This window comes from Mustela nivalis, assembly GCF_964662115.1.
Source record: "Mustela nivalis genome assembly, chromosome: 6".
NCBI lineage: Eukaryota > Metazoa > Chordata > Mammalia > Carnivora > Mustelidae > Mustela > Mustela nivalis.
In genome coordinates, this window is record NC_139025.1 from 121,356,797 (window position 1) to 121,382,628 (window position 25,832).

General features: G+C 41.9%; 1 protein-coding gene across 5 annotated transcripts in view; it reads right to left on the reverse strand.

The window, feature by feature from the left end:
* Positions 1–1,065: 1,065 nt before the first annotated feature.
* The window catches only part of GABRA5 (gamma-aminobutyric acid type A receptor subunit alpha5), an 84,122-nt gene continuing 59,355 nt past the window's right edge, over positions 1,066–25,832 (reverse strand). For all 5 annotated transcript variants that reach the window (XM_082736020.1, XM_082736021.1, XM_082736019.1 and 2 more), the window contains 4 exons: positions 13,825–13,968; positions 10,594–10,746; positions 7,574–7,785; positions 1,066–2,340 (listed from right to left, as the gene is read on the reverse strand). In XM_082736020.1, coding sequence (XP_082592146.1) covers positions 2,038–2,340; positions 7,574–7,785; positions 10,594–10,746; positions 13,825–13,968 — 812 coding nt within the window. In that variant the 3' untranslated portion in view covers positions 1,066–2,037. The remainder of the gene's footprint in view (positions 2,341–7,573; positions 7,786–10,593; positions 10,747–13,824; positions 13,969–25,832) is intronic.

The following is a 25,832-nucleotide window of genomic DNA, read 5'->3' on the forward strand; positions in this document are numbered from 1 at the left end:
CATCTAAAACTAAATTAGAGTATATTTTTCTCCAAACTACAGTGCAGTGCTAAACTGTGAGGACTGTATAGGCAGACTATAACTAAACAATTGATAAAACAGAAGCTTCACACTGAGCTGGGTTTGCCTTTTGTCATGGCAGATTTTGTGTTGTGACATAGGAAAAACACACATATTAATTCTACAAATATAGTACCATGTATAACCAAGAAATGCTTCTTGCTTGAAGATTTAAGAGCACCTTTTTGTTGACCTTTACCTTTCTATGTGTGATATCCTGAAACCAGGCAGAGATAGTGAAAAATGGGCATGCTTCTTTTTAAAGAACAAAATGATCTCTCCTACTACTCAAATATGGTAACTAAATCCCATGAAAAGTCTTTCCAGGATAAATACGTGGAGTCCTCAATGAATGGATGTTGGGGGCATGTACATGGTTATTCAGGATGAAAGACATTGCTGAATATCTGCCTATGTGTGTGTCCACAGCCATGGCTATGGCTGTGTCTACCAAATACAGTGAAGTAAATTGGTATTAAAGAATTGCGTACCATTATGTAGTCCATTTAGACAGGCCTAATTTTGATACTGTTTGCTAACCATCATAATTCCCCTTTTATAATTCCAACTGAGTCACAGAGGAGGCAGGAAGTGTTTATTTTATACCTGTCATTCCCAGATACTTCCTTCAACAGAAAGTAGATTGTCCAAATGCAGTACTTTGCATCACTGTTCATGAAGATCAAATGGTAGGAGCAAGGACTGAGCAGTTACTTTGCCCATGGAAAGAACCCACTGTGCAACACCCACAGGTAGGATACATGTGACATATGTCATGGCAATGAACTTCAGGTTTTACTCATTAACCCTTTTTGAAATTGCTTTCTTTTTACTACCCTACTCCAGAGAATTAAATTGAAACAGACATGAACAACCAAGAGGTTTTTTTGTTTTTGTTTTCAAAGCAGTTTCATGATTGGTTTTCTCTATGGCATCTTTAGGAAATGAGCCCACCAAAATAAGGATTTCTTTTTTCAAAAAATGACATTTATCCACAAGATTGGTTCATTTTTTATTTTTTAATGAACATTTAAGGTTCATATACAAAAGCTACAGAGCAGTAAGTCAATCATGAAATAAGTACAAGGAAATAAAATGGAAAATAACTCAATTACAATTTCTCACCACTGAAGCACTACACGCTGGCTGCCAAGAGAGGTGGTCAATGTTTCAGCCAGTGAATGCATGGGCCAAATGCCAAGACTGTCATCACATCACTTTTTGTTTTAACACTTCCTTTTCTTTCTCTGATCAGTATTCAGTTGGATAGGGAGGTGGGTGGGGTGAGAGAAATGTTTCTTTAAAAAAAAAAAAAAGATTTTTAAAGCAGTTAAATTTTTCCTTGGGGAAATAATTTATCTGTTAGTCTAACATACCATATATTTCTGTTATTAAATTTCTCTGCATAAATATTTGCCTAATCTATTTCTTAATGTAAGATCATGCAGTACTTTCTAATTTCAGAACAGTAAGAATTATCAAAGGCAATTAGTTTTGTACATAAATGCCCACAGTTTCCTTTTTAATGAAAAATGTGCTCTTTGTGATCTTTGTTTCTTGCAAGAGAGTTGGTCAAGTAATAATGGAGCATTTCCTAAAATATTTATTTGCTGGGAAAATTTGTATGAAATGACATTTGAAGTATAAAAAACATTGTTAGGTAACACTTGGAACAGTTAAAAATATACTTATCTTGTTTGTAAACTATCAGTGTAAGATACTGAGTATCTGAGTGTCAGAGCCATTATCTCCTGTTTTCCTAGAAAGTTGTTTGCTTTATTTATCAATGTGACATCTTTGAAACATCTGACATTATATATAGAAACATCAAGGCAATATTATTTGTACATATTATTAAACATGCAAAAATTTCCTGAAAGATAGTGCCCGAATATGGAAATTCCCTCTGAGCTCAACCTCTCCTTGGTACCATTCTGCTGGAAGTATGGCTCTCTTGGAGTTTGGGAGTGTGGTGGGTTATTTTGGAGAGGCAGCCCCTTTAATCACCGGTTCCCTATTCAAATATGTTGCCCAGTAAACTAAGTTGAAAGTGCCAAACAAAACCGGGAATACAATTCGGGACATTTTGTCAATCTTGCTGATGCTGTTGTAAGTCTTTTTGTTTTCAGAAGTCTTCTCTTCAGAAGGCTTTACTGAGGCTGAAGATGCATTTGAGGTCCCTGCTGGGGTCTGTTCCTTTGGGATGTTGGGGGGGTGAGTCATTTTCCCAGTGGTATAAGCATTTGTTGACTTGTTTAATATGAGTTCCCGCTCCTTTTTCTGGAAAATATAATAAGATTGTAAGGGCATGACATTTGCAGGCAACTGAAGAGTTAATCTCTCAAAAGAGAGAGAGAGAGAAATATCAACTTAGCTCTGAGAAAGGCAGTTCTCCACAGACTTCTAAGCCTACAACCCCATGTGGCCAGTTTTGACTAAAGAATTCTATAATAGAAATCAGTTGCTTTCTTATACACTATCAATGAAAATATAGAAAGAGAACTTAGAGAACTGATTCCATTTACTATAGCACCAACAACCATAAGATACTTGGGAATAAATCTAACCAAAAAGGTAAAGGATCTGTACTCAAGGAACTACAGAAGACTCATTAAAGATACTGAAGAAGACACAAAAAGTTGGAAAACCATTCCATGCTCAAGGATCAGAAGAATAAACATTGTTAAAATGTCTATACTGCCTAGAGCAATCTATACCTTCAATGCCATCCTGATCAAAATTCCACCAGCATTATTCAAAGAGCTGGAACAAACAATCCTAAAGTTTGTATGGAACCAGAAAAGACCCCAAATTGGCAAGGAAATGTTGAAAAAAACAACTGAGAGCATCACATTGCTTGATTTCAAGCTTTCTGTGATCACCAAGATAGCATGGTACTGGCACAAAACCAGACACATAGACCAGTGGAACAGAGTAGAGAGCCCAGATATGGACGCACAACTCTATGGTCAAATAATCTTCGACAAAGCAGGAAAAAATATACATTGGAATAAAAGACACTCTCTTCAATAAATGGTGCTGGGAAAACTGGTCAGCTATGTGTAGAATGAACCTTGACCATTCTCTTACACCATACACAAAGATAAACTCGAAATGGATAAAAGACCTCAATGTGAGGCAGGAATCTATCAAGATCCTAGAGGATAAAATAGGCAGTAGCCTCTTCAACATTGGCCACAGCAACTTCTTTTTTTCAACATATGTCTCCATAGGCAAAGGAAACAAAAGCAAAAATGAACTTTTGGGACTTTATCAAGATCAAAAGCTTCTGCACAGCAAAGGAAACAGTCAAAAAAACAAAGAGGCAACCCACAGAAAGGGAGAAGATATTAGCAAATGACACTACAGACAATGGGCTGATATCTAAGATCTATAAAGAACTCCTGAAACCCAACACAAACAAAACAGATAATCACGTCAAAAAATGGACAGAAGACATGAACAGATACTTCTCCAAAGAAGACATACAAATGGCTAACAGGCACATGAAAAAATGTTCATCATTATTGGGGATCAGGAAGATTCAAATCAAAACCACATTGAGATAACACCAGTTCGAATGGCCAGTTAGAATGGCCTTACACTAGTTAGAAGGGCCAAAATTAACAGGACAGTAAATAATGTGTGTTGGAGAGGATGTGGAGAAAGAGGAACCCTCTTACGCTGTTGGCGGGAATGCAAGTTGGTGCAGCCTCTTTGGAAAACAGTGTGGAGGTTCCTTAAGAAATTGAAAATAGAGCTACCTTATGACCCTGAAATTGCACTACGGGGTATTTATCCCAAAGATACAGATGTAGTGAAAAGAAGGGCCACCTATACCCCAATGTTCATAGCAGTAATGGCCATAGTTGCCAAACTGTGGAAAGAACCAAGATGCCCTTCAATGGACGAATGGATAAAGAAGATATGGTCCATATACATATATACAATGGAGTATTATGCCTCCATCAGAAAGGATGAATACCCAACTTTTTTATCAACATGATGGGACTGGAAGAGATTATGCTGAGTGAAATAAGTCAAGCAGAGAGAGTCCATTATCATATGGTTTCACTTACTTGCGGAGCATAAGGAATAACACAGAGGACACTGGGAGATGGAGAGGAGAAGTGAGATGGAGAAATCAGAAGGGGAGACAAACCATGAGAGACTGTGGACTCTGAGAAACAAACTGAGGGGAGGGGAGAAGGTGGGGTGTTGTGTGAGCTTGGTGGTGGTATTATGGAAGGCAAGTATTGCATGGAGCACGAGGTGTGGTGCATTAACAATGAATGCTGGAACACTGAAAAGAAAATAAAATGGGAAATAAAAAATTCTACAACAGGCAAAATAATTCATGGTAAAAAATAATCAGAACGGTAGTTGTCTTTGTTGAGGTAGAAACTGGAAAGGTGTCTGTTGATTGGGAAGTGGCATGGTGAACTTTCTGGAGTACTAGTGAAGTTCTCTATCTTGAAAGGGATTTGCATTACACAGGTGAACATGTTCATCAAAATGCAGCAAATGTATCCTTAATATCTGTGTATTTTACACTATGCAAATTTTTCTTTGAAAGAATCAAACTGTAAATAAATTCTGAACTCTAGTTAATGACATACATAAATTTACATGTATATAAATATATTTACTGGGAAATGTATTGTCCTTTAAAATTTACTTCGAAGTGAAGTGGATAAGAATGCAAGATGGATCGAAGATGAGTGAATGCATGGATAGATAGATGATGGACAAATAGACGGTAGTGACACAAGCATAGTAAAATGTTTGTAATAGATTTTCATTGTAAGATTCTTTAAACATTGCTGTCAGTTTGCAAATGTACATAATAAAACATTGCAAAATTTCTGTTCCATTAATATAGCACCGTTAGGTAAAATTTAATTGTGAAAACATAGGAGAGTAAATTAAAAGAAATCTATCAACCATTAAAACTATGGAAAAGATAACAAGTAGAAAGGAAACACATGGAGCAAGGAGAAAATGGAAGCAAGTGAAAAGGGAGGTAGAATAAATGCGTAAACAGATACAAAAAGCATGGTGACCACATGGTAACATGGTGAGGTAGGCTACAACAGTCCTGGGCCAGAGTAGGGACCCTCTGGGCCACTCTTCAGAAATACTACAGCTTTTCCATATACCAATGATCATGTGTGCACCCACACTGGTCTGCAAGAAGAAACAACTATGAATTTACTACCTTGAATGGCTCCCATTTCTTGGTGGGGCCAAGAAAAGAACAGATATTTTAGAAGACACTAATCTGTCCTGGTAATGCATGTTTTACTTGGGGAGATGAGCAGCAGCCCAGGATTCAGCAGTCACAATGGCTGTAGCATTCCCAGAGATGTTCCCCAGTCTGCTTTCCAGGATGACTTGCTGCCCAACTGCGGGCAGAGTGGGTGGGAGACATCCTTCAACTCCAACTCCTTCAGGGTAGACTTCAACTTCTTCCTCTACTGAATGTTGCTCCAAATAAGGTCTGTTCTTTCACTGATGTTCACCCTTAAAAATTGTGTTTCACCCCAAACCCTTAGCTGATGTTTGCCTCTGGAGATCCCAACATGTGACAATGGTGAACCTAGACTATTTTTCAAGCTCTCTACTTCTAAGTAAAAGTCAGTTTATTCAATAGGCTAATACTATGTTTACTAATTAATATGTACTAACCACTAATTCATGTGTGACTTCCCTGCCTGAATGCCTTCAGATGTCCTGATGCTTCAGCTGCACAACCCCTTTCAGTCCTAAATGGTAGGATCCCCAGCACCACAGCCTTCTGGAGGACAACATGTAGTCTTGAAATTGCACAAGACACTGAAGTGTACTGCTTATTCTAAAAGATCAGTGCTAATCTAGGACTAGGCAATCTATGTTAACATCATCTCTCCCTCTCCCTTCAGATATGGGTCTATGGCAAGGAGTAACAACAGTGGAGCCAAGTGTGAAAGTGGTGGCTGACAAGGATGGTGAGCCTACATGACACTTTGGGGCTCTCCACCCATCCCTTTCTCTTAAACTCTAAGATATGAGCCTGAGGCCTCAATTCCTGTAATAGACTCTCACCTGATTTCCTACTCAGACTTCGCTGTCTCTAGTCCACTGTCACATAGCCACCAAGACCCAGCCCTTAGCAATCATTTAACTTCCGGCAACATAGTGCTGGGTGTTGGGAAGCCCTCCCTCCCAATTCCATTCATGTTCCTCCCCCTGCAAACCTCCTCCATGGCTCCTTTTATTTTCATCATCAAGTCCAGATGCTTTGGTCAAGAATCCCTAGTCTCCCTCTACAAATGTTTTCCCAGGTCACCATCAATCATCCATTATGGTCATCTCACTCTTACTCCCTCACTTGGTCTCCAACCCCCAAAACACCCACTCCTGGGGTTGCTGCTTGTCAAGGCCCTCCTGCTGTCCCTTCTCCCCTGAGAGGATCCAGCATGGATCCAACATGGCCAGACAGGAAAGCTGGACTTGGAAATGGGTTTTCCCAGACTGAAACTCTGGCATGGGAGGGGAGTCGTGAGGAGGAGGAAGGAAATAGCTGTGTTAAATGCAAAAAGCAAGTAGGAGGCCATCAGTGAGACACAGCTGTGTTCTCAGTAAAAAGTGTCTTGGGTTGCCCTTCCTGGTTTGTGGCCCTGGTTGGGAGGTCAGGCCATACAACTCCAGTCTTCTAGAATACCTTCCAGGACTCCCTTCATGCTGAGTTCTCATGGACAGATCTTTGATTTTCAAGGACAGATTTTTACTTCAGGTCTACCCTGTTAACTTTGGCCTGCTCTTGTCTCAGGGGAAAAGCTTTGCCTATTTGTTTAATGCATGGTATAATTCACAGTTTATCATGTGCTGTTTTATTTTCTGTTCCATATATGTTATTCTCATCTCACCAAGGACATGGTTCAGCAGCTTGGAATTCTGTGTGACCTGTTTTCTTCAACAATTCCTTAGATTTAGGCACCGATCACCTTCTAAATACCCAATATTGAATTGCTTTGAACAGAGTAATGCTTTCCACAATTACTGTGCATTGTTTAAGTGAACCAAATCATCTCCTCAGTGGAACAGAATGTCTTTTGAGGCTTCTAGTAGGTGGCACGCTCCCCTCATTCCTTAAAGCTACCCTGCAGATGATCTCTTGCTTTGAAGTGACAAAAGAGTGAAGAGAAGATGTATAATTCAAAACTGGACAAGTAATGACTGAACAGACAGGAGATACTTTAGCAAAAATAATATATATGCAATAAAATCTATGCAAGTCCAAGCCATTCACATGGCATGAGACCTCTTGCTTGATCGAAGCCGATGATTCAAAACAAAGTTGAAACAGGACCTGTTGCAGTAAGACTTGATAGGGACCTTGAACATAAAGCAGGAGGTCATTTTTTCACTGGAGGGATGGGAGACAGGGAGGAGAAGCACTTGTCTTATATTTGCTATTTTAAATCAGGCACATTTTCTCTGGAAAAAATGAAAATGAAGGGCGAAAATTTACCTTGACCTTGGCGGCTTCTGAGGCCTTTTTGCCATCCCAGGCCCAGCCTCTCTTTGTGAAATAGTTGACGGTAGCAAACTCGATCAGCGCAGAGAACACAAAAGCGTAGCACACAGCTATGAACCAGTCCATGGCTGTTGCGTAAGCCACTTTGGGCAGAGAGTTCCGAGCACTGATGCTGAGGGTCGTCATGGTCAGCACTGTGGTCACCCCTGTGGTTGTTAGTGACGGGAGGTCAGGCAAGGAGAATGGAAACAAGTATCAATATCGGCACCCAGACCCCAGTGTAACACCCTTGACTGTGACAGATGAACATAGGAAAGGAACTGGTTACTTTTAACCCCAGATGGAACTTGCCCCTCTCTCCTGATTTCCTAACATTTAACAAACTCATAGCATTTATAATATTGCTTATTTGATTTATCTTATTGATTGGCTCCTTCCTCTAGAATATAAACTGAGGAAGGTGGGGCTTGGGTCTGATATATATACATATGTTGTGTTCCTATTATCCTGAACCAAGCCCAGCAGATAGCTCATGTCCAACAATGATGTGTTAAATAGGTCATACCCCTCTGTGGCAAAGGGGCAATACCCAATAGATAACAGGCAATGACATTCACATGGCATCTAGTGAAGAGTTTCAATAAAATGTGCTATGTACCCTGTGGGTACTGGGCTCAAGGCAAACTAGAGACAGACTTGCTTCTACATGGATTAACCCAACTTTGAGGGCTTACTTCCAGGAAACTTCGAGGAGCCAAGTTCAAGAGAAGAACCATGTCTGAATCTGGATCTGGATCTCAGCACTTCACTCTACCCAAGAGGGAACAAAGTCCCCTCAAAGCCCTTGTGTGAGGTGCCTGTGCCTGTCTGCCTTAGCTTCTGTGGAAACTCTGCAATGACCATGCAGCAAGGCCAGACTGCTGGAGGGGGACATTGAGGACTGGCTGATTATGAGCCATCTATCTAGTATCCACTCAGTGCCAGACTGATCTAAGCCACAATCTTATTATCCCAATTCACAGGCAACGGGCTTAAAGATTTAAAAATACTTAGCAATGTACCCCATTTCACTAGCTGGCAAATGAGAACCTGTATTCAGATCCAGGTCTGCAGGACTCTTTACAGCCCACGCAGCTGCCACATGTGCGATGCCTTCCTCCTTACCACAGTTTTGTGTGGGCGTGTGGGCACAATGCACTTGTTATGGGTTGAATTATGTTCCCCCAAATTCATACGTTAAAATCCTAATCTCCAGAATTTCAGAATGTAATCTTACTTGCAAACACAAGTTAAAATGAGATTGTTAGGGCAGCTCCTGATCCAATATGACTGGTACCACAGACATGCACATAGGGTGCGAACACTGGAATTGCCTGTCCTAACCCTAACCCTGGAACAGACCCTTTCTTCACAGCCCTCAGAAGGAACCAGCTTTGTTGACCTCTTGATTTGGGGCTTGTAGCCTCTAGAATTGAAACAAGTAATTTCCATTGTTTAAACCCCTCAGGGCATGGCACTTTGTTATGGAGCCCTAGGAAATCAGAGCACCAAGTATGTCATGTCACTGGTGGTCAGAGCAGCTGAGTTTGCATCCAATGTCATCCTTCAAAGGTATTTATATGTACTCCCCGAGCATGGTACCATGAGTGGAATTAATGCATAGTGAAAAATCAGTAGGCAACTTTGATTTTTCTTAGAAACCCACTTAATCATTGTGCAGGGGGGGAGAGGGTTCTGTGCATGACCTTGAAATAGGCTTCTTGAACTTCTTGGGTCCTTGAACATCCCAAAGTGCTTTGGGAATCTCCCAGAAGAAACAGAAACTAATATCCAGCATTCTCCAAACTATTTTTTTTTTCCTACCCACCTACTAATATTCCCCTAAACTACTGGGGAAGCACTGCCTGGCCATGAACCTCCATACCCCTTTGAAACATTTCTGAAGCAAGTGTAGCTGGCCACGTAGGTAGAGAAATAGTCTGACAGGAATACTCCTGGGCCATCACTTAGAAACTCCCTGGGCTCTTAGACTTCCTACAGACTAGGTAGTGGTAGCATAAAATGCAGGTCATGGCTTCCTTCTTCGCAGTAGTTAAGAGCTGAGGCATGAAGTGTACCTTAACGTTTAGAAATATGTCAGCATCCATTATCACAAGTGACCTGCAAAACTACTTTTAGTATCGCAACTCAGATGTGAGGAAGCAGAGCTTCAAGGTAAGAGTTAAATGCTTAACTATGCCTGCTCTGCCAAGGTACCTCCTGAACTAGATTTTGCTATACCTAACGCAAGTCTTAGGGATGTCAAATGATGTTGTTCTAGATTCTTATCAAATAAGTCTATGTGAATATCTATGTATAATATATATATGCATTATGTAATATGCAAATGTCCACATATTCAAATCATATACCCCATAAATATGATGGTGTATATGATATATAGATATGTGATTTATCATTACCATATAAGATATGATGGATTGAATGCCCTTGGGAGTTCATTTTAAAGTGGCACGCACGCTTCAAAGAAAACTGCCTGATAACAAAGTAGTACTTTGGGAGAAGTATGAAAATACTGTAGCAAAATATCACATAAGACAGAGTGCCGGCAGTTTCAAACCTTAAAAAAAAAAAAGGCTACCAGCAAAGGCTTTTCAAAATGGAAACAATGATCAAATAGATCTTGCATCATTTCTTAAACTCTTGTTAGAGAGCCATCCTAACTCCTAATCCTTAACATTGAATTCTCTCTTTTTTTTAAAATTGTTTTATGTTAGTCACCACACAATACATCACTAGTTTTTGATGTAGTTTTCCATGATTCATTGTCTGCATAAAACACCCAGTGCTCCATGCAATACATGTCCTCCCTAACACTGGATTCTTAACTAATAGGTCTATTTGTTTTCCAGGTCACAGAACAGACAGTAATCACTAGGAGTTTAGAGGATTTTGTTGTTTGGGGATAGTCAGAAGCAGTCCCAAGACACCAGTGTAGGCTTAGAGACACTCACCAAACACTGTCCTGGCAGGGACCGATTCTCTGTTCAGCCAAAAGGACACCTGTGACAAGATCACGGTCATTATGCAGGGAAGGTAGGTCTGGATGACAAAGTAACCGATCTTCCTCTTCAGATGGAAATGAGCCGTCATGACTGTGTATTCCCCTGCAAATAAGCAAATTAATGCAGGACAGTCACCTGTCCTAGAGTCTTGCCTGTCCTTCCTGCTCCTGGACCAGAGGTGGTCCTTCTCTCCATCTCCCCCTTAGAAAACTATTCGTTTATATTGTTGGAGTAAATGAAAGAATGGAGGATACAGGGATTTCTTAATTATAAGTCAGTCTTCTGAGCCTCATCTTCTGAAGAGCCTTTACTGGTGGATGTTTTTCCTGGGGAAAATCAGATTTGTGTGTTTTCCTAATCCCTGGTCACAATCTGTGCCACTCTCTGCCCACCCCCTCACTGCTACTGCCATCAGGATTTCAGGATTTAGCCTCTCCAGATATAACTCAGGACATCACAGAGCCCTGTTGCAGGTGGAGAAATTTTCTTCCTATTTCCCAGCCAGGGAAGGCTGGAAGAAGCTAAGGGTGACCACCCCCCTGCTCCGTGCTCCCTGCCAGACCTGGGTGGAGGGTGAGCAACTGCAGCTGGAGGAGGCCACGGGTCTTGGCAGCCCCCCTTCCTGCTGCCTACCAGGGAGATTGGGGCATTTCCTTGACAATGCCCCAGGGACTTCTCTGGATCTGCCTGGCAGTGTGGGAGGCCAGCGGGGACCTTCCGTTCATTGCTGAGAATGATGCTGCCTTGATGGTGAACTGGTAAGGAGCTGAGATGGGCTGTGGTCGGGGGGTGTGTGAATGGTGTCAGCTGGAGAATCTCCAGGGCTAGGATGTTTTTGTTTGTTTATTTGTTTTATTCAAGTATAGTTCACGTACAATGTTATATAAGTTTCAGGTGTACAACATATTGATTTGACAATTCTGTACATTACTCAACGTTCACCATGATAAGCGTAGCCATCATTGGTCACCATATAACATTATTACAATATTATTGAGTATTTCCTGTTCTGCACCGTCCATCTCTGGGACTGCTTATGGGGAGATGAGAAGGCTGCTTTGAGAAGCAGAAGCAGAATTAAGCTGATCTGAGGACAAGAGTTCTTTTGCTGAATTACAAGGAGTAGATGGCATGGCTGGGTAGAACTGCAAAGTGGGGAGAAGGGCTTGAGGCCTCCCCTAAAGCAGACGCAGTGGGAGCTGTCTATCTGGGGGGTGGTCTGCTGGAGACCAATGTGGAGCACTGGGACAACTGAGCCAGATAACAAGCTCCGACGCTTGCTTTTGGAATCGGAGCCCAGAGCTCAGCATGGCCAGCTGTGGATGTGTCCCTACATGCCTTTTCTCACGGCGTGCCAGATGTCATAGGCAGAGGGAACCATTAAAATCACATGCAGCAAAATCTGCCCCCTTGCAGAAAAGGAGATCAAAATCCTTAGGAGTGCCTGCGACATGCCAACAGAGGCAGGCCACACTGTCCTCATAGTTCCAAGACAGGTCAGAGCAGAGGAGAGTGGCTGAGTGGGCTCCATTACAGCAGAAAGAAGCAGCAACAAAGAGACGGAGGATGAGATATGTTTAAGAGCAAGGACTGGATCTTTATAATGATCCAACTTTGCCTCTCCTTGACATCTGAAAAGAGGGGAAATGCCATTCTATTTCTTTGCAGTAGGGTTTGAGATTACTCTCTTGCTTATAATGCTTTTATTGTTGTTGTTCTCATTCTGTTTTGTTTTGTTTTGTTTTAATTTGAGTATAGTTGACACACAATGTGACACTAGTTTTGGATGTGCAACATAGTGATTCAACAAGTTTATGCATTATTCTGTATTTGCCACAAATGTAGCTACCATCTGTCCCAATACATCCCTAAACAGTATCATTGATTATACTCCTTATGCTGTGCCTTTTATTCCTGTGACTTACTCATTCTTTAATAGCAAGTCCATATTTTCCACTCGCCTTCACCCATTTTGCTCATCCCTTCGCCTCACCAATTTGTTTTATTTTTGAGTTGAAAGTAGCAATATCAAATAATGTTTTTTAAAAAGACCATCTTTTTAGAACAGAAATAGAGGCATAAACCCCATTTATACATTTTTAAAGAACTATATGAAACAATTCTGGACTGTAGCATCCCATATTAACATGGCAATTCTTTACCCTACATATCTGCTACACCACCTTTTCACTTATTCCCACAAAATTAGGCTACCACCCTCTCAGTCCTGCCAGGCTCTCTTCTCTCTCCCTGGGATGTCCAGCAATAAGGCCAGTGGGTAGGATCTGGGAGTCTGTATGTAGAAGCAGCATGCACTTCCTGCCAGCTCTGAGGTTTGGCAATGCTGAGAAAGAGTGATGCTGACCAGGGTACCTTCTGGGGCTTGCAACTCATCCCTGCTACAGGGCCCACTCCATCCAGCCTATACTTTTCTTCTCTGCATTAGAGACTCTCTGAGGCCGTGGAATCTCCTCTTCTGCTAACAGCCAAGCCTCCTGATTGCTAAAACAGGGCCCCCTGTGGCCAGGAGTCAACCGGGGACACACCTTTCAAGTGCAGAAAGTAGAACCCCCTCTGTCCTTTTGGACACCTCACCCATTTTGTGTTAGGTGAAGTCAGGTTGTACTGGGCCTGTGGTACTCAGCCCAGCCCTATGCATGTGAGAGTGAGAGCCCCTTCCTTCTTGGTGAGGCCTCAGCTGTTTCTATGATGCTGTTGTGCAAAATTCAACCCCTGGGAAATCTTAGAAATGTTCAGAACAGGAGGGGAGCAGTAAACAGGAGTACCTGCAGGAAGCTGTCTACCTTTCCTGCAGAGACTACTACTGCCTCTGTGTCTCAGTGCTTGAAGCAGGAGCTCTGTTATATAAGCAGGTTCGTGCATCCTCCAGGCAGAACATGCAATCACAGGGGTGTGCACACATGAAGGCAAACACACCTGAGATTACACCTCCCATGGCTCTCAGTACTGCCAGTCACTGCAGCTGGTGCCTTTGTAGGCCACTGCAGGAACTGGGACCTGAATTGGAGGGGTCCTTGTGGCCAGCACTGCACAGCAACAGCCATGCCCCAGATTGCTAAGTAGAACTGAAGTGAGCCTGAGGGGAATCCTCCCCACCAACATACCACAGGAGCACCAAGTTCTCCCAGGGTTTGTCATTCTACATGCACTTGGTCTCACCTGTGCTGGTGCTGATGTTCTCGGTGCCCACCGTCTGCCCCATCAAGTGGTACTGGTTCAGCCTGGAGCCATCTTCTGCCACCACCACTGACTTAGTGGTGCCATTAGTCCAGACATAGACAACTTCAGAATTAGGATATGCATCTGTATGGGGGTGAGCAGAAGGTGGTATAAATGAAAGGAAATATTTTCAGCCTGCACAACCAAAGATGTTTATAAACGTAGCAAGAGAGATGAGTGGAAGGTCAAAGTTAAAGGTCCTGGTGGTCAGACCAGGGCAGATGTCACCACTGTTTAGATCCTTTTCATTCCTAAAGATCTGGGTGGTCAGCAATCAGTGCCTGGTGCTTCCTAGCATGTATTTTCTCTGTAGGGTACAGTATTGCATGGGCTGAGACCACAGTGCTGGGGGCTTTCCCAGCTCTGTGGTCTTGGGAAAGTCACCTAAGCTCTGTGCCTCATCTTTTCCATCTGTAAAATGGGGGCAGTAACAGCAGCTACTTCTTGGGGTTCCTGCTGTCACGATACAAGCTCCATAATGCACTAATGCATTGAGCACATGAGCAGCACCTGAGAGCATTAGTTATGATGAAGACTCCACATTGCAACTGGTACTTATCGTCCCGTTGTCCAATGCTATTCTGGTGGGAGCGTGACATGGTAGGTAAGACTTCCTCCCCCTGGTATCATGTCTATGAATGTTACCTTATATGGTATATGGCACTGTACAGATGGAGTTAAGGCTAGAGGCCTTTAAATCAGAAGATTATCCTGGATTATTCCAGTACACCCAGTATAATCACTTGAGCCCTCAAAAACAGAGAACTTTCTCCAGCTGGAGCCAGTCAGAGACCCAGCTCAGAGAAATCTGAAGCATGAAGAAAGTACTTGACCATCAATGTTGGCTTTGAAGATGGAGGAAGGGGACATGGAATGTGACCAGCTTCTAAAGGGTGAGAATGACCACCCGCGGCAGAAAACACACCACAGCTGGCAGGAAACAGGGACTTCAAACCTATAGCCATACAGAACTGCACCCTGCCAACAACCTGAATGAGGCTAGACGTAGATTCACCCCCAGAAAGAAACGCAGTCCTGCCAACACTATAAGTCTGGCCAGTGGGACCCAGCAAACACACTACATTCTGGCTTATAGAACTCTTAAGAAAATAAAGATATTATTTTCTTTTTTTTTCTTTTCCCAAGCTTTATTGAGATATGAATGACATGGAGCAGTATGTAAGCTCGAGGTATACAATGTAAAGATTTGATATATGTATGAATTGTGAAACAATTATCATGATAAGATTAGTTACATATGTACGGCTTTAAACTGCTAAGTGTGTGATAACTTGTCATAGAGCAATAGAAAACTAGGACAGGTAGATGAGGAACAGAGAAGGGAAGAGGGAGACAAATACACATAAAACATGTAACAGGTTTGTTAATGCTATAGAAAACTACAAGCTATGAAAAGGGAGGAGGCATAATTTTAAATGGCATTGTCTGCGAAGGCCTAATTTAGGAGACCCAAGAAGTGTGCAGGAGTTTGCCACGTGGCTGTCAGGAGGAAGAGCATCCGAGGAATGGATGCTGCAAAGGTCCTGCTGCAATACCTGGAGAAAAGCCAGGCAAGGGGCGGAGGAAAAGACCAGATAAAACAGTGCTTTGGGCCACCTGCGTGGCTGAATTGGTCTGCCTTTGGCTCAGGTCATGATCCAGGGTCCTGGGACTGGGTCCGGCATTGGGCTCCCTGCTCAGCAGGGAGCCTGCTTCTTCCTCTGCCTGCCACTCTCCCCTGCTTATGTTCTCTCTCTCTCTCTCTCTGGAAAATAAATAAATAAAATCTTTTTAAAAAACAGTGCCTCAAGACCATTTTTCGGCCTTTGACTTTTGCTCTGAGCTAGTCAGAAGACACAGACATATTCTAACATGCTTTAAAAGGATCCATCTGGTTTAACTAATTAGCTGAGCCAAATGTTACTAAGATTCTATAACTTTAAACTGTAGGTTCTAACAATATAATTTTTATTTAATTTTAAGCATAAGGTGAAAGAAGAACTGTAATGGACCACTGTTATTTAATGTAGTGTTGAAAGTCCTAGCTACAGCAATCAGACAACAAAAAGAAATACAAGACCTCCAAAGCAGCAAGGAAGGAGTAAAACTTGTATACTCTATATACAAGACATGATACTCTATATAGAATATCTGAAAGACTCCACCAAAAAACTGCTAGGGCTGATAATTTGAATTCAGTAAAGTCACGGGATACAAAATCAATGTACAGAAATCTGTGGCGTCTCTATATCCAACAGTGAAGCAGCAGAAAGAGAAATTAAGAAATAAAGACATCTCATATTATAGACATTTTTATTTTACTTTTGTCCTTGAAAATATCAAATATTGAGGGATGTGGAATTCATGATGATTTTGGTTAACTTTGTCATAAAATTTATACTCTTCATTATGCTTAACTAGAGTCAGTTGGATGGCACCTGAATGTAAATTTATTTCTAGAATTTTTTCTTACATTCCTTAATAGAAAATAATGAACAATTTATAACTTTCATAAAATTTTTATACTTTCCATAAAACTTGATGAACATTTAGTGAATAAACTTGTTAATTTATCTAGAGATTAAAAAAAAAATAAAAGGATCCATCTGGCTGAGATGGGAGAATAGAACAGAGGTGGGAACCAGACAAATGGGAGACTGCCTATGACAATATTAAAATAATCTAGGTGGAAGATGATAGTGGTGGGCAAGGGTACAAAGAGGAGAAATTTGGGATCCAGGTTAAAGGAAAGGGTCGTCCAGGTGCTAACAAATCATGTGAGCTGGGAGAGGGAGAAGGTGGCCAGTCTGGGCGTCTGGACAGGTCATTTGCATGTGGGAGGATGGCAGAGATTCTGGAAGGACATGGCATCCAGTGAAAGAGGAGGAATGCAGGTGCCTACATGTCAGAGTTGAGGCCTTTGAGGGCTTTCCTTGGGGATGCTGAGTGGACAGTTGTACAAGTTAGATCATGGGAATTGTCCCGGATGGAAGTGACTTCTCTCATCACCAGGATATGGATGTCAGCTGAAGCACAGGTTGGTGAGATCACCTGAGGGGTGCTGGTGGAGAAAAAGAAAGGGTGGGGCATGCCTTCCTAGGATGCTGCAGGGTCTGGAGTCTGAGAAGCTGAGGGGAGAACAGCAAAGCCACTGGAACAGCAGGCACTGCCGTGGGAGGGCACGGGGAATGTCCTGTCCGGGTGGCCTGTATCACCGGCTTCAGTTGATGGCTCAGGAGTGGCCCCAGGACCTAGTAGAATCTGGCCACCTCAGCAAGAGCAGCTGGCTTCCAGGAACTGACGGGCTTATTTGTTCCAGCTGTCTCTTGAGGTCTCTGGAAGTAAACCAACACACTTGTCCCATCATCAAGTCCATGAGTATGAACAGATGCCACACCCAACCACTCTGACACCTTTTGAACAAAGCTGTATGCTTTGCTCCCAGCTACTTAAACAGAGAACGACTCTCACTCTAGGGTGAAGGGAACCATGCACCCTCCCAGGTGAAGAATCCGTAGATGTCTCAGGAGATGAGGAAAGAGCTGCAGAGAGGTCTGCTGCTGCGGCTGGCAGGAGAGGCCTCCCTAAGTAGGACAGCATGCCCTGCAATTTTCCACCAGGAGGGGCTAGCTCACTGCACCGTGAAGGACCCCTGCAGCTGTTAGGCTGAACCAGCAAAACTATCCACTTAGATCAGAGATCTTAACAGATAGAAGCCAGGAGAATGGTCTCTGGAATGACCAAGAGTTCTACTAAAAAGTGCAGATGTTTCTTTGCTAATGTAGATCACTACCTTTATTCTTCATTTATGTGCAGTACAGTACCTATAACAGTTCAAAAATAATGAAATCAGCATGTATGGTGATACACTGAGCTTAATACAGAGGAAAGCCCCAGAAGCTTCAAGACCCTCTGTGCATGACTCACTGTAAGCTCCCCTCCTCCCTACAAGGTGGTAAATGAATTTTATGATAATCACTGCATTGTTTGCTTTGTAGTTTTACTTCCTGGCCAGAAGTCATTAAACGAAGTGTCCCCCCCGCCACACACACACTTTTTTTCCCCCCCCCCGGCTTTGCTATGTTTTCTTTGTGAAATTATTTTTCATATTCTGCTTTACATGTTCATGTTATTATTCATTTGATTCATGTTTCCTTTATATATTCTGATACATTTTGTTCTATGTTACACAGATCTTCACATTTGTGGCTATTTCACTGTATCATTGGCTTTTATTTTCTTTTTTGGAAAAACATTAATTTTAGTCTAATTTATCCATCTTTTCATCTCTCCGCATCTTATTTCAGAGGCTCTCCCTGTTCTGAGGTCACACTATATATTACATGTGCATAATCAAAGTTTTAATGCATTGTCCTTCACCTTAGGGCCTTAATCACCAGGAGTTGATTGTATTTAAGGTATCCAATGGCATTTTCTCCATGTAGTTTTCTGTGTTGCCACTGACTTCATTCAAGCCATCCCTCCAACCTGCTCATCTGCAGATTTTGCTCCACCAAGTGAGGTTTCTGTCATCCAGGGGTCTTCTCTCTGCTGGATCTTCTGCTCTGCTCCCTTTTCCTGTCCTGTTCGGAAGATGCCAAGAGCTGGAAGGGTCAGGTCCCCATCTTTTCTTCTTCAGGAGGCCCCAGCTATTGTTGGTCCTATGCTCACCCAGAAGCATGTCGGAATCAACTTTCCTAAAAATACTCGGATGAGATTTATATTGGAACTAAACAGGATATGTATTATTATAGATTATACCGGGGAAGACATGACATCTTCTGGAATCATATCTTTTTCATCATGGACATGAAGTATCTCTCCACATATTTAGGTCTCCGTAGTGAAAGTGACTGACAATAAGCTTTTTTGATTGTAATATAAGCACCTGATTTTTAAAAAGATTTTATCTATTTATTTGATAAGAGAGAGACAGCGAGAGAAAGAACACAAGCAGGGGGAGTGGAAGAGGGAGAAACAGGCTTCCTGCTGAGCGGGGAGCCCAATGCTGGGCTCAGTCCCAGGACCCTGGGCAGATGCTTAATGACTGAGCCACCCAGGAGTCCCTACAAGCACCTGATGTTAAGCTTTTGATTTTGGAGGCAGTCCCTTCAAAGACATCCCTCTTGATCACACTGCCAGCTACACAACTAAATAAAGAGCAAGGCCGCCCCACCCATGAGGTTCCCCTTTTAGAAAGCCTCGGGTGACCTAGATAGCTGGCCACTGGAGTCACCCACTTTTCCTTTCCTGTGCCCTAATTCTTGCTCTTATGTTTTAAATTTGGCAGTAATAAAGAGTGAAGCTGCCAAACCCTTATCACCCCAACCTAGTCCCCAATAAAAAGACCCTAGGTCTGTGCTCTCTCTTTCCCTTTCTCTACCTGTGGTCCCGGGCATGCAGGTGAATAATACATGTTTTTTTCAAAGTTCCCTAATGGTTGTTGCTGAGGTGCATCTTGCAATCATCACGAGAAACACAGGGTTGATCCCACCAGGGCACTGGCTCTGCTCAGAGAAACATCACTATGAATAATATGGCTAGGCAAGTGCCCAACATTCCTAGCTGACAGCATCACTATTGATAAGATGGGAAGTACCTAAAAGAGTACCTAAAAGGAAATATTTTTCAATAAAGTATACTATTCTCTATCTTTTGCTAGATTTTCTCCCCGTAGATATGTGATACTTAGTCTTTTCCAATAACCAGTGCTCCCTATCCCTGAGCAAAGGTCTAATGATAGGCCAACTTGTCAGAAAGTTGCTAAGCAAGGTTGGGGCAGAACCATGAGAATTATTGATATAATTCTGAGATTTATCTGTATATAAATGATATGAAATGGAAGTAAATAGTCTGTTAAAGCAACTGATGAAAAATGGATCTAGACTTAACTCACATTGCAGGTATATGTTGAGTGGTATTCTTTTGTTTTGTTTTTAACATGACCTTCTATTTTTAAGTTTTAAGTAATATAGAAGTGTATTTTTCACATAGCAGCTTTGGAGTTCCCCTGACACAAGTGCTTCTGCTGTAATTTCTCTTCTCTGCTGAGGAGATGGGTGGCTCTGGGCACTGAGAATGTATATAGGGGCTGATGATGCCCTGTCCCTTAGCAAGCTGGTTTCCAAATGTCTAGTCATAGACACTGGGCATATGCCAAGACTGTGAAGATGCCCTGAGTTCCATATAAATTAACAGTGAGATTTTATCTCCTTCCTACTTTGTAAATGCTATAGGACCCTGAATATTAAGAGCTATGGCACTCAGACATGGACTTGAACAGAGCACCCTGCTGGATTCTTGCCAAGGCTGTGAGTGTGGAGCAGACAGTAGACGGTGATGAGATAGGATCCCTTGGCTTCTTACTGTCCCCAGAGTGACTCAGGCAGCTTCCATTTCTATTGTCCTTACACCTGCCCTATATCTTATCCCCAGCTCATCTGTCTCATACTGGGAAGCTGTCTCCCCTCCCACCCCCCCACCCCCTGTGGCTATATTTCCAGAGAGGAGGGCTGCAGATGTCCCATTAATACCTCTTCATTCTATCTCCCAATCCACAAGGGAGTTGTGAATCTTAGCTCTGGTCAAGAGAAGGGTCTCCCCACCCCCTACCCCCAGCCCTTGGGGGTATGAGTAGGTTGGAAAATGTGAATCCAGAAGCTCATAAGCAAGTTCAAACCCCAGGGTAACGGGTCAGAGTCATCAGGGTCAGTTCTGAGAGTTAAGAACATCTAGGAACACAGATGGTATCTACAAAGAGTGTGGAAAACAGGAAACAATGTTTCCCTCGTGGAGTTGTCTACTTGGTGCCTGATCTGCTCAAGAGAGAAGGGAAAGGAAGTATAGAACATATGAGAGTCAGAAGAGAAAGGACATCAGGACACATGGAGCATTCTGGAAAGTGACAGAGGTCTAGGGGGAACAAGTCCCCTCTGGTGGCCTGGAGGGAGGCTGAGTGAGGAAGTGAGGATGCAGATGTGAGTCCTGGGGTGGTGGAGCCATGGAGGTAGATGTGGAGACTGGAGCAGGCCTATGGAAGGCACAGACCCCACCCCATCTGCTCTCCTAACTGCAGTGCTGGACATCAATTTCTGTGGGGAGATTGGAGATGGCACACAGTTACAGATGGCTCTCCTTGGGCCCTGAGGCTAAGCATGTTGACTAGGGAGGTCTGTGCTGCAGGGATCAGTGGCTGGGGACAAGGCTGGTTTTGATACCTGCAGACTTGCTGGACACACAAGCCTCTTTCTCCATTGTTGGTGTGTATGTGGGGAGGGTGAGGGGTCTATAATAGTTATCTTATAAGAACACAATAATAATTGTAACCAGATAAAAGTTACTTAAAATTTACTTAAAACTTTAAAAAATTACTTAAAATTTAAAATTTACTTAAAATAAAAATAAAAATCATTTAAAATTAAATTTTATTTAAAATTTACTTAAAATTTAAAAGTTACTTAAAATCACAACGTGATATATGAGTGTCACAATACATACTAATAATTCACATCATCTTACTTTTCAAATTGTTAGTAAGTATCAAATGTGGTATTGATAACGTTAATTGCATTAACAGTAACAACAACAAGAGGCAGTATGACCTCTGGCATGACAGTGCAGCACTGGTGAGTTCTGCTCTCTTCCTTGAACTAAGGGTGGAATAAATGATCAGTCCTGTGCATTTCATCTTGGGTATTTAGTAGCACTCACTTCTTCTCTTTGTGTCAGCTGTGTGGCATTCAATCTCTTAGCCAGACACAACAGCAAATGAGGCAATCAGGTTTGTTCTGTTATCATCTGTCATGATTTAGAGCTCCAGAAACACAGTGCTCACCTCCTGTTGACCATATATCAGCAGAGCAAGGCAGGAAGGTCTGAAATATTTTCACTCTTAACTGACTGGGGAATTCATCATAGTTGCCTGAGTGGCTCCTTCTCCTGGGTTGACACTTTCTGTTTTCCTAAGGTCTAGCTTTACAAATACTGATGAGGAGGTAGTGATGTCATGATTAATCCTTATTTACAAGGTCTTTCAAAAGCAATGAGTGTTTGCCAAACTGTGAGAGAAATATGGTGACACAACTCTGAACTTCAACAACCAGCATGAACTTTAAGCCTCTATTTTCCCATCTGTAGATTGGGGGAAATAACTCTTATCTCCTAGGGGTACTGTGAGGACAAAGTATATTCATCAATGTCAAATATTTAACATATGCCTGACAAAGTAGGTGCTTAATAAATATTAGGAATGTACCCATATAGTGGGAAGGATTCTTGGTGTGTGTCAGATTCAGCTCTATGAAAAGATCTTTCTACCTGAATTCACTTTCTGTCAATCAAAAGGAAACCCAATGTGTGAAGCAAACCTAATGTGCTTAGCCTTATCTGCCAGGCTACATGGGGCACCTGGCAACCCAGGAACTGCCAATAACCAGGTAGGAAAATGTTTTACTCTGTGCATTCATTGTCTATGATGATAGAAGAAATATTGATTAGGCTGTACCCAAAAAGCAGAATTTGGCAATCTAGACATACAGAATTTAACTTCTCTGACAGCCATGTCCTCAGCCTTCCTCTCTTCTTTGAAATGGAAGATGGGAATGAACAGAATAACTGCCTCAGAAAATCTCATTACCCATCACCTGGGGGACCTTCTGCAGGATCCTCAACCTCCCTAAACCTCAGTATTCTGAGCTGAGGTCCAAGTCAACACCTGACCTACCGATTGCAATCTAGATTACAAACTTTGTAAGATATGAATGTATGCACATACATTATCTCTAACAACCTACTAGATACCCAGTATCCCTGCTTTCGAGTCACCAGGTAAAAGTTAAAAGAGGGGCTTTGCCAGGCTTTTTTCCTTGCCTAGAATCAACTGAGACATAAGGACAGCTATCTACAGGTGGAGATGGACAGATAATACTTCTGCCCTATTACCAAAGGAATTCCAGAGGAAGGTTGAGATTTGCCAGCCAAATGGCCCATAACCACTCCACAGTCCAGTCCGTAAAATTACAGTCAATGGCTTGACTGGTCTGACAGAAAGAGAGTCAAAAAACTGCACTCTCCATGTTCTTGGATTTAAATGGGAACAAATCAGGAAAGAGGGACTAAGGACTATCAGCCACCCAGCAGAAAAGACCCTCTTCTTTTGGAAAGGAGTGAGAAGCAGAGCAGAAGGCTAGAGGGAACAGGAAAAAATCCCTTCATGTAGTTTCCCACTATCTCATAAACCAACCAGCTTTTCTAAACCTTGAAACTGGTAGTCTCTTCTAATTACTTTCAATGTCCTCACAGAAAATAGATTTCCTGTGTTACATACAATGTCCTAAAATCGTAATGTCATCCTTGATCCTTCGAGCCTTCATATCCACTTGTCACATCTGGCCACCACCCTGCTCTCAACTCTCTGCATTTCTATTTTTTTTTTATATATATTTTTTAAAGATTTTATTTATTTATTTGTAAGAGAGAGAGAGAGTGAGAGTGAGCACAGGCAGACAGAGTGGAAGGCAGAGTCAGAGGGAGAAGCAGGCTCCCTGCTGAGCAAGGAGCCCGATGTGGGACTCGATCCCAGGATGCTGGGATCATGACCTGAGCCGAAGGCAGCCGCTCAACCAACTGAGCCACCCAGGCGTCCCTCCGCATTTCTATTGCTTCAGGCTAATTCCTAGCTCTGGGTGTCACCTCCCTAATAGTGAGTCCGGCACACTCTCCCCTTGCTCCACAAACGTCTCCCAGTCTGACTACTATTTTCATACTTTCACATTTGAGTCATTAAGGCCATCCCGTCATTTCCCCAGAGGAGGTGTTCATCCCCTCCACTAATCAACCCCTAGTCCTTTGTGCTTTGCCCTTATCTTGGTTATGCCTTCTACTCAAATCCTTCCAGGTTAAAGTGTCATCCCCATGATGAGTTTCCCTGTCTGAATTCCAGCTGGCTTTCAGCTGTACAATGGTATTTAATCTTATTATACAATTGTCCTTCAGTTCACTGGGAGCAGAGCACTACTCATGCTTCTGTAATTCTTAACTGCACCCAGCAGAAGGAAGAACACAGCCAGTGTATCTGTAACCAAGGCTTACTAGTGCATCTAAACTCAGACACAACACAGACAGAACTTCAATGTGCTTCAAGACCTCACAGACTATCGTACCCTCATTAGATACTCTGAAATCTGTGTTCTACATCACCCACACTCATGCTGAGTCGTTACATGCTGGGAATGATGAATGCAGCTAATAGTGTCATAATTCCACATGTTTGAATGAACTAATAGCTCACTACAGGGAGATTTACCCTGATTTTGTGAAATTCTCTCCACTGGATGTTTACCAAAGAGGCATCTGTATCTAATTTAGCATATATTTTCATGAATCCAGATGTTGTCTCATGACTTAATCTACTATTTAATGCATCATTCCGCAAATAAAATGAACAAAAAAAATTAAGTTTTTTTTTTCTTTTATAAAAGTCTTGATTTAAGCATTCACTTCCAAATATAAGCCATGCCATTATCTTCTTGGGATTTCCTTATGGACTAGAAAACATCCCTCTGTAAAGTAGGGATAATTTCAACATTTGTTTCAATTCTTGAGAGTAGAGATAGCAATAACAGAAATGTCTGTTAATTCAGTTCTGCATTAGAGAAGCCAGAGCATGTGGCTCATTAGAATAATGACACCTATTTGCATTCCTTTGTCTCCTAATAGCAGAGAACTGTTAGATTGGGTAATTTGAAACTCATTATACTATCACATTTAGCCTCTGCATCATGCTTAGATGCCCATGGTATAAGTGAACTACTTGGCCAAGCAGCTATTTTTAGTAAATCAAAAAAGATGAAAGATAAGTAAGAAAAAAAACTTAAATAACATTTCTTCTCTTAAAATTATTTTGCCCTGTGCTGAAACCATATAAGCTGAAGAAAGGTGAAATTTCTGCAGTTTTCTAGCCCTTGGACAACTGTATATAAACATGATTGATGTATTAAGAAAATCAAAATCCTTCTGGGGTAACTGGGTGGCTCAGTTGGTTAAGCATCTCCCTTTGGCTCAGGGCATGGTCCTGGGGTCCTGGGATCAAGCCCCACATCATGTTCTCTGGTGGGTGAGGAGGCTTCTTCTCCTTCTCCCTGCCACTACCTCATGCTCTCTCTCGCTATCTCTCCCTCAGATAAATAAAATCTTTTAAAAAATCCTTCTAATTGCTTTGTATATTGTAGTAATGATATTAACATCAGATATAAAGATACAAGCAGCATCTAAAACCAATCTTCAAAATACCAGGCAGATAAAAAAGAAATTTAGCATGAAAGTTCAAAATCTCTACTGAATTCAAGAAGTGTTTATATTGATTTTAGGTTTTCTACTGAGTTCAAATTATATGTGTATACACACACACACATATACACATATACATACACCAATTGATCTCATTTGGTGCGACTGATTGTAGAAGTGATGAGATCCTATCAGATGTGTATTTTATCTTTGAATGTAATAAATGACTTAACTGCAGCTGGTTGGCTGTTGAATATGAGAAAATTTAGTGAAGAAGGATTTAGAGGGTCATATATTTTCTTTCACAAAAATTGCTTTTGTGCTGCCTGTCCTGCATATCATTGTCATTATATTTAAACATCACACTATCTTGAATTTATTTGATTAATGATGAAAAAACTGACAATTTCACTTTCAGTGTTTTGCCTTTGATCAGATCAAGAGCATAATTTTCATATGCAAAGAGGGTATAATTTTAAGTCATACAACTCATTTTCCTCTTGGGGACATACACAATTCATTTCCTTTCAGGGACATGAATCAGGGATTCCCAAATAAGATGCCGTAGGGATCTTTTGAAGTCTTGTCAAGCACTGGTGTGCACAGCTACCCCAAGACAACAAATGACTTAAATAAATCTTCCTGAAAGCTTCCTTCCCTTA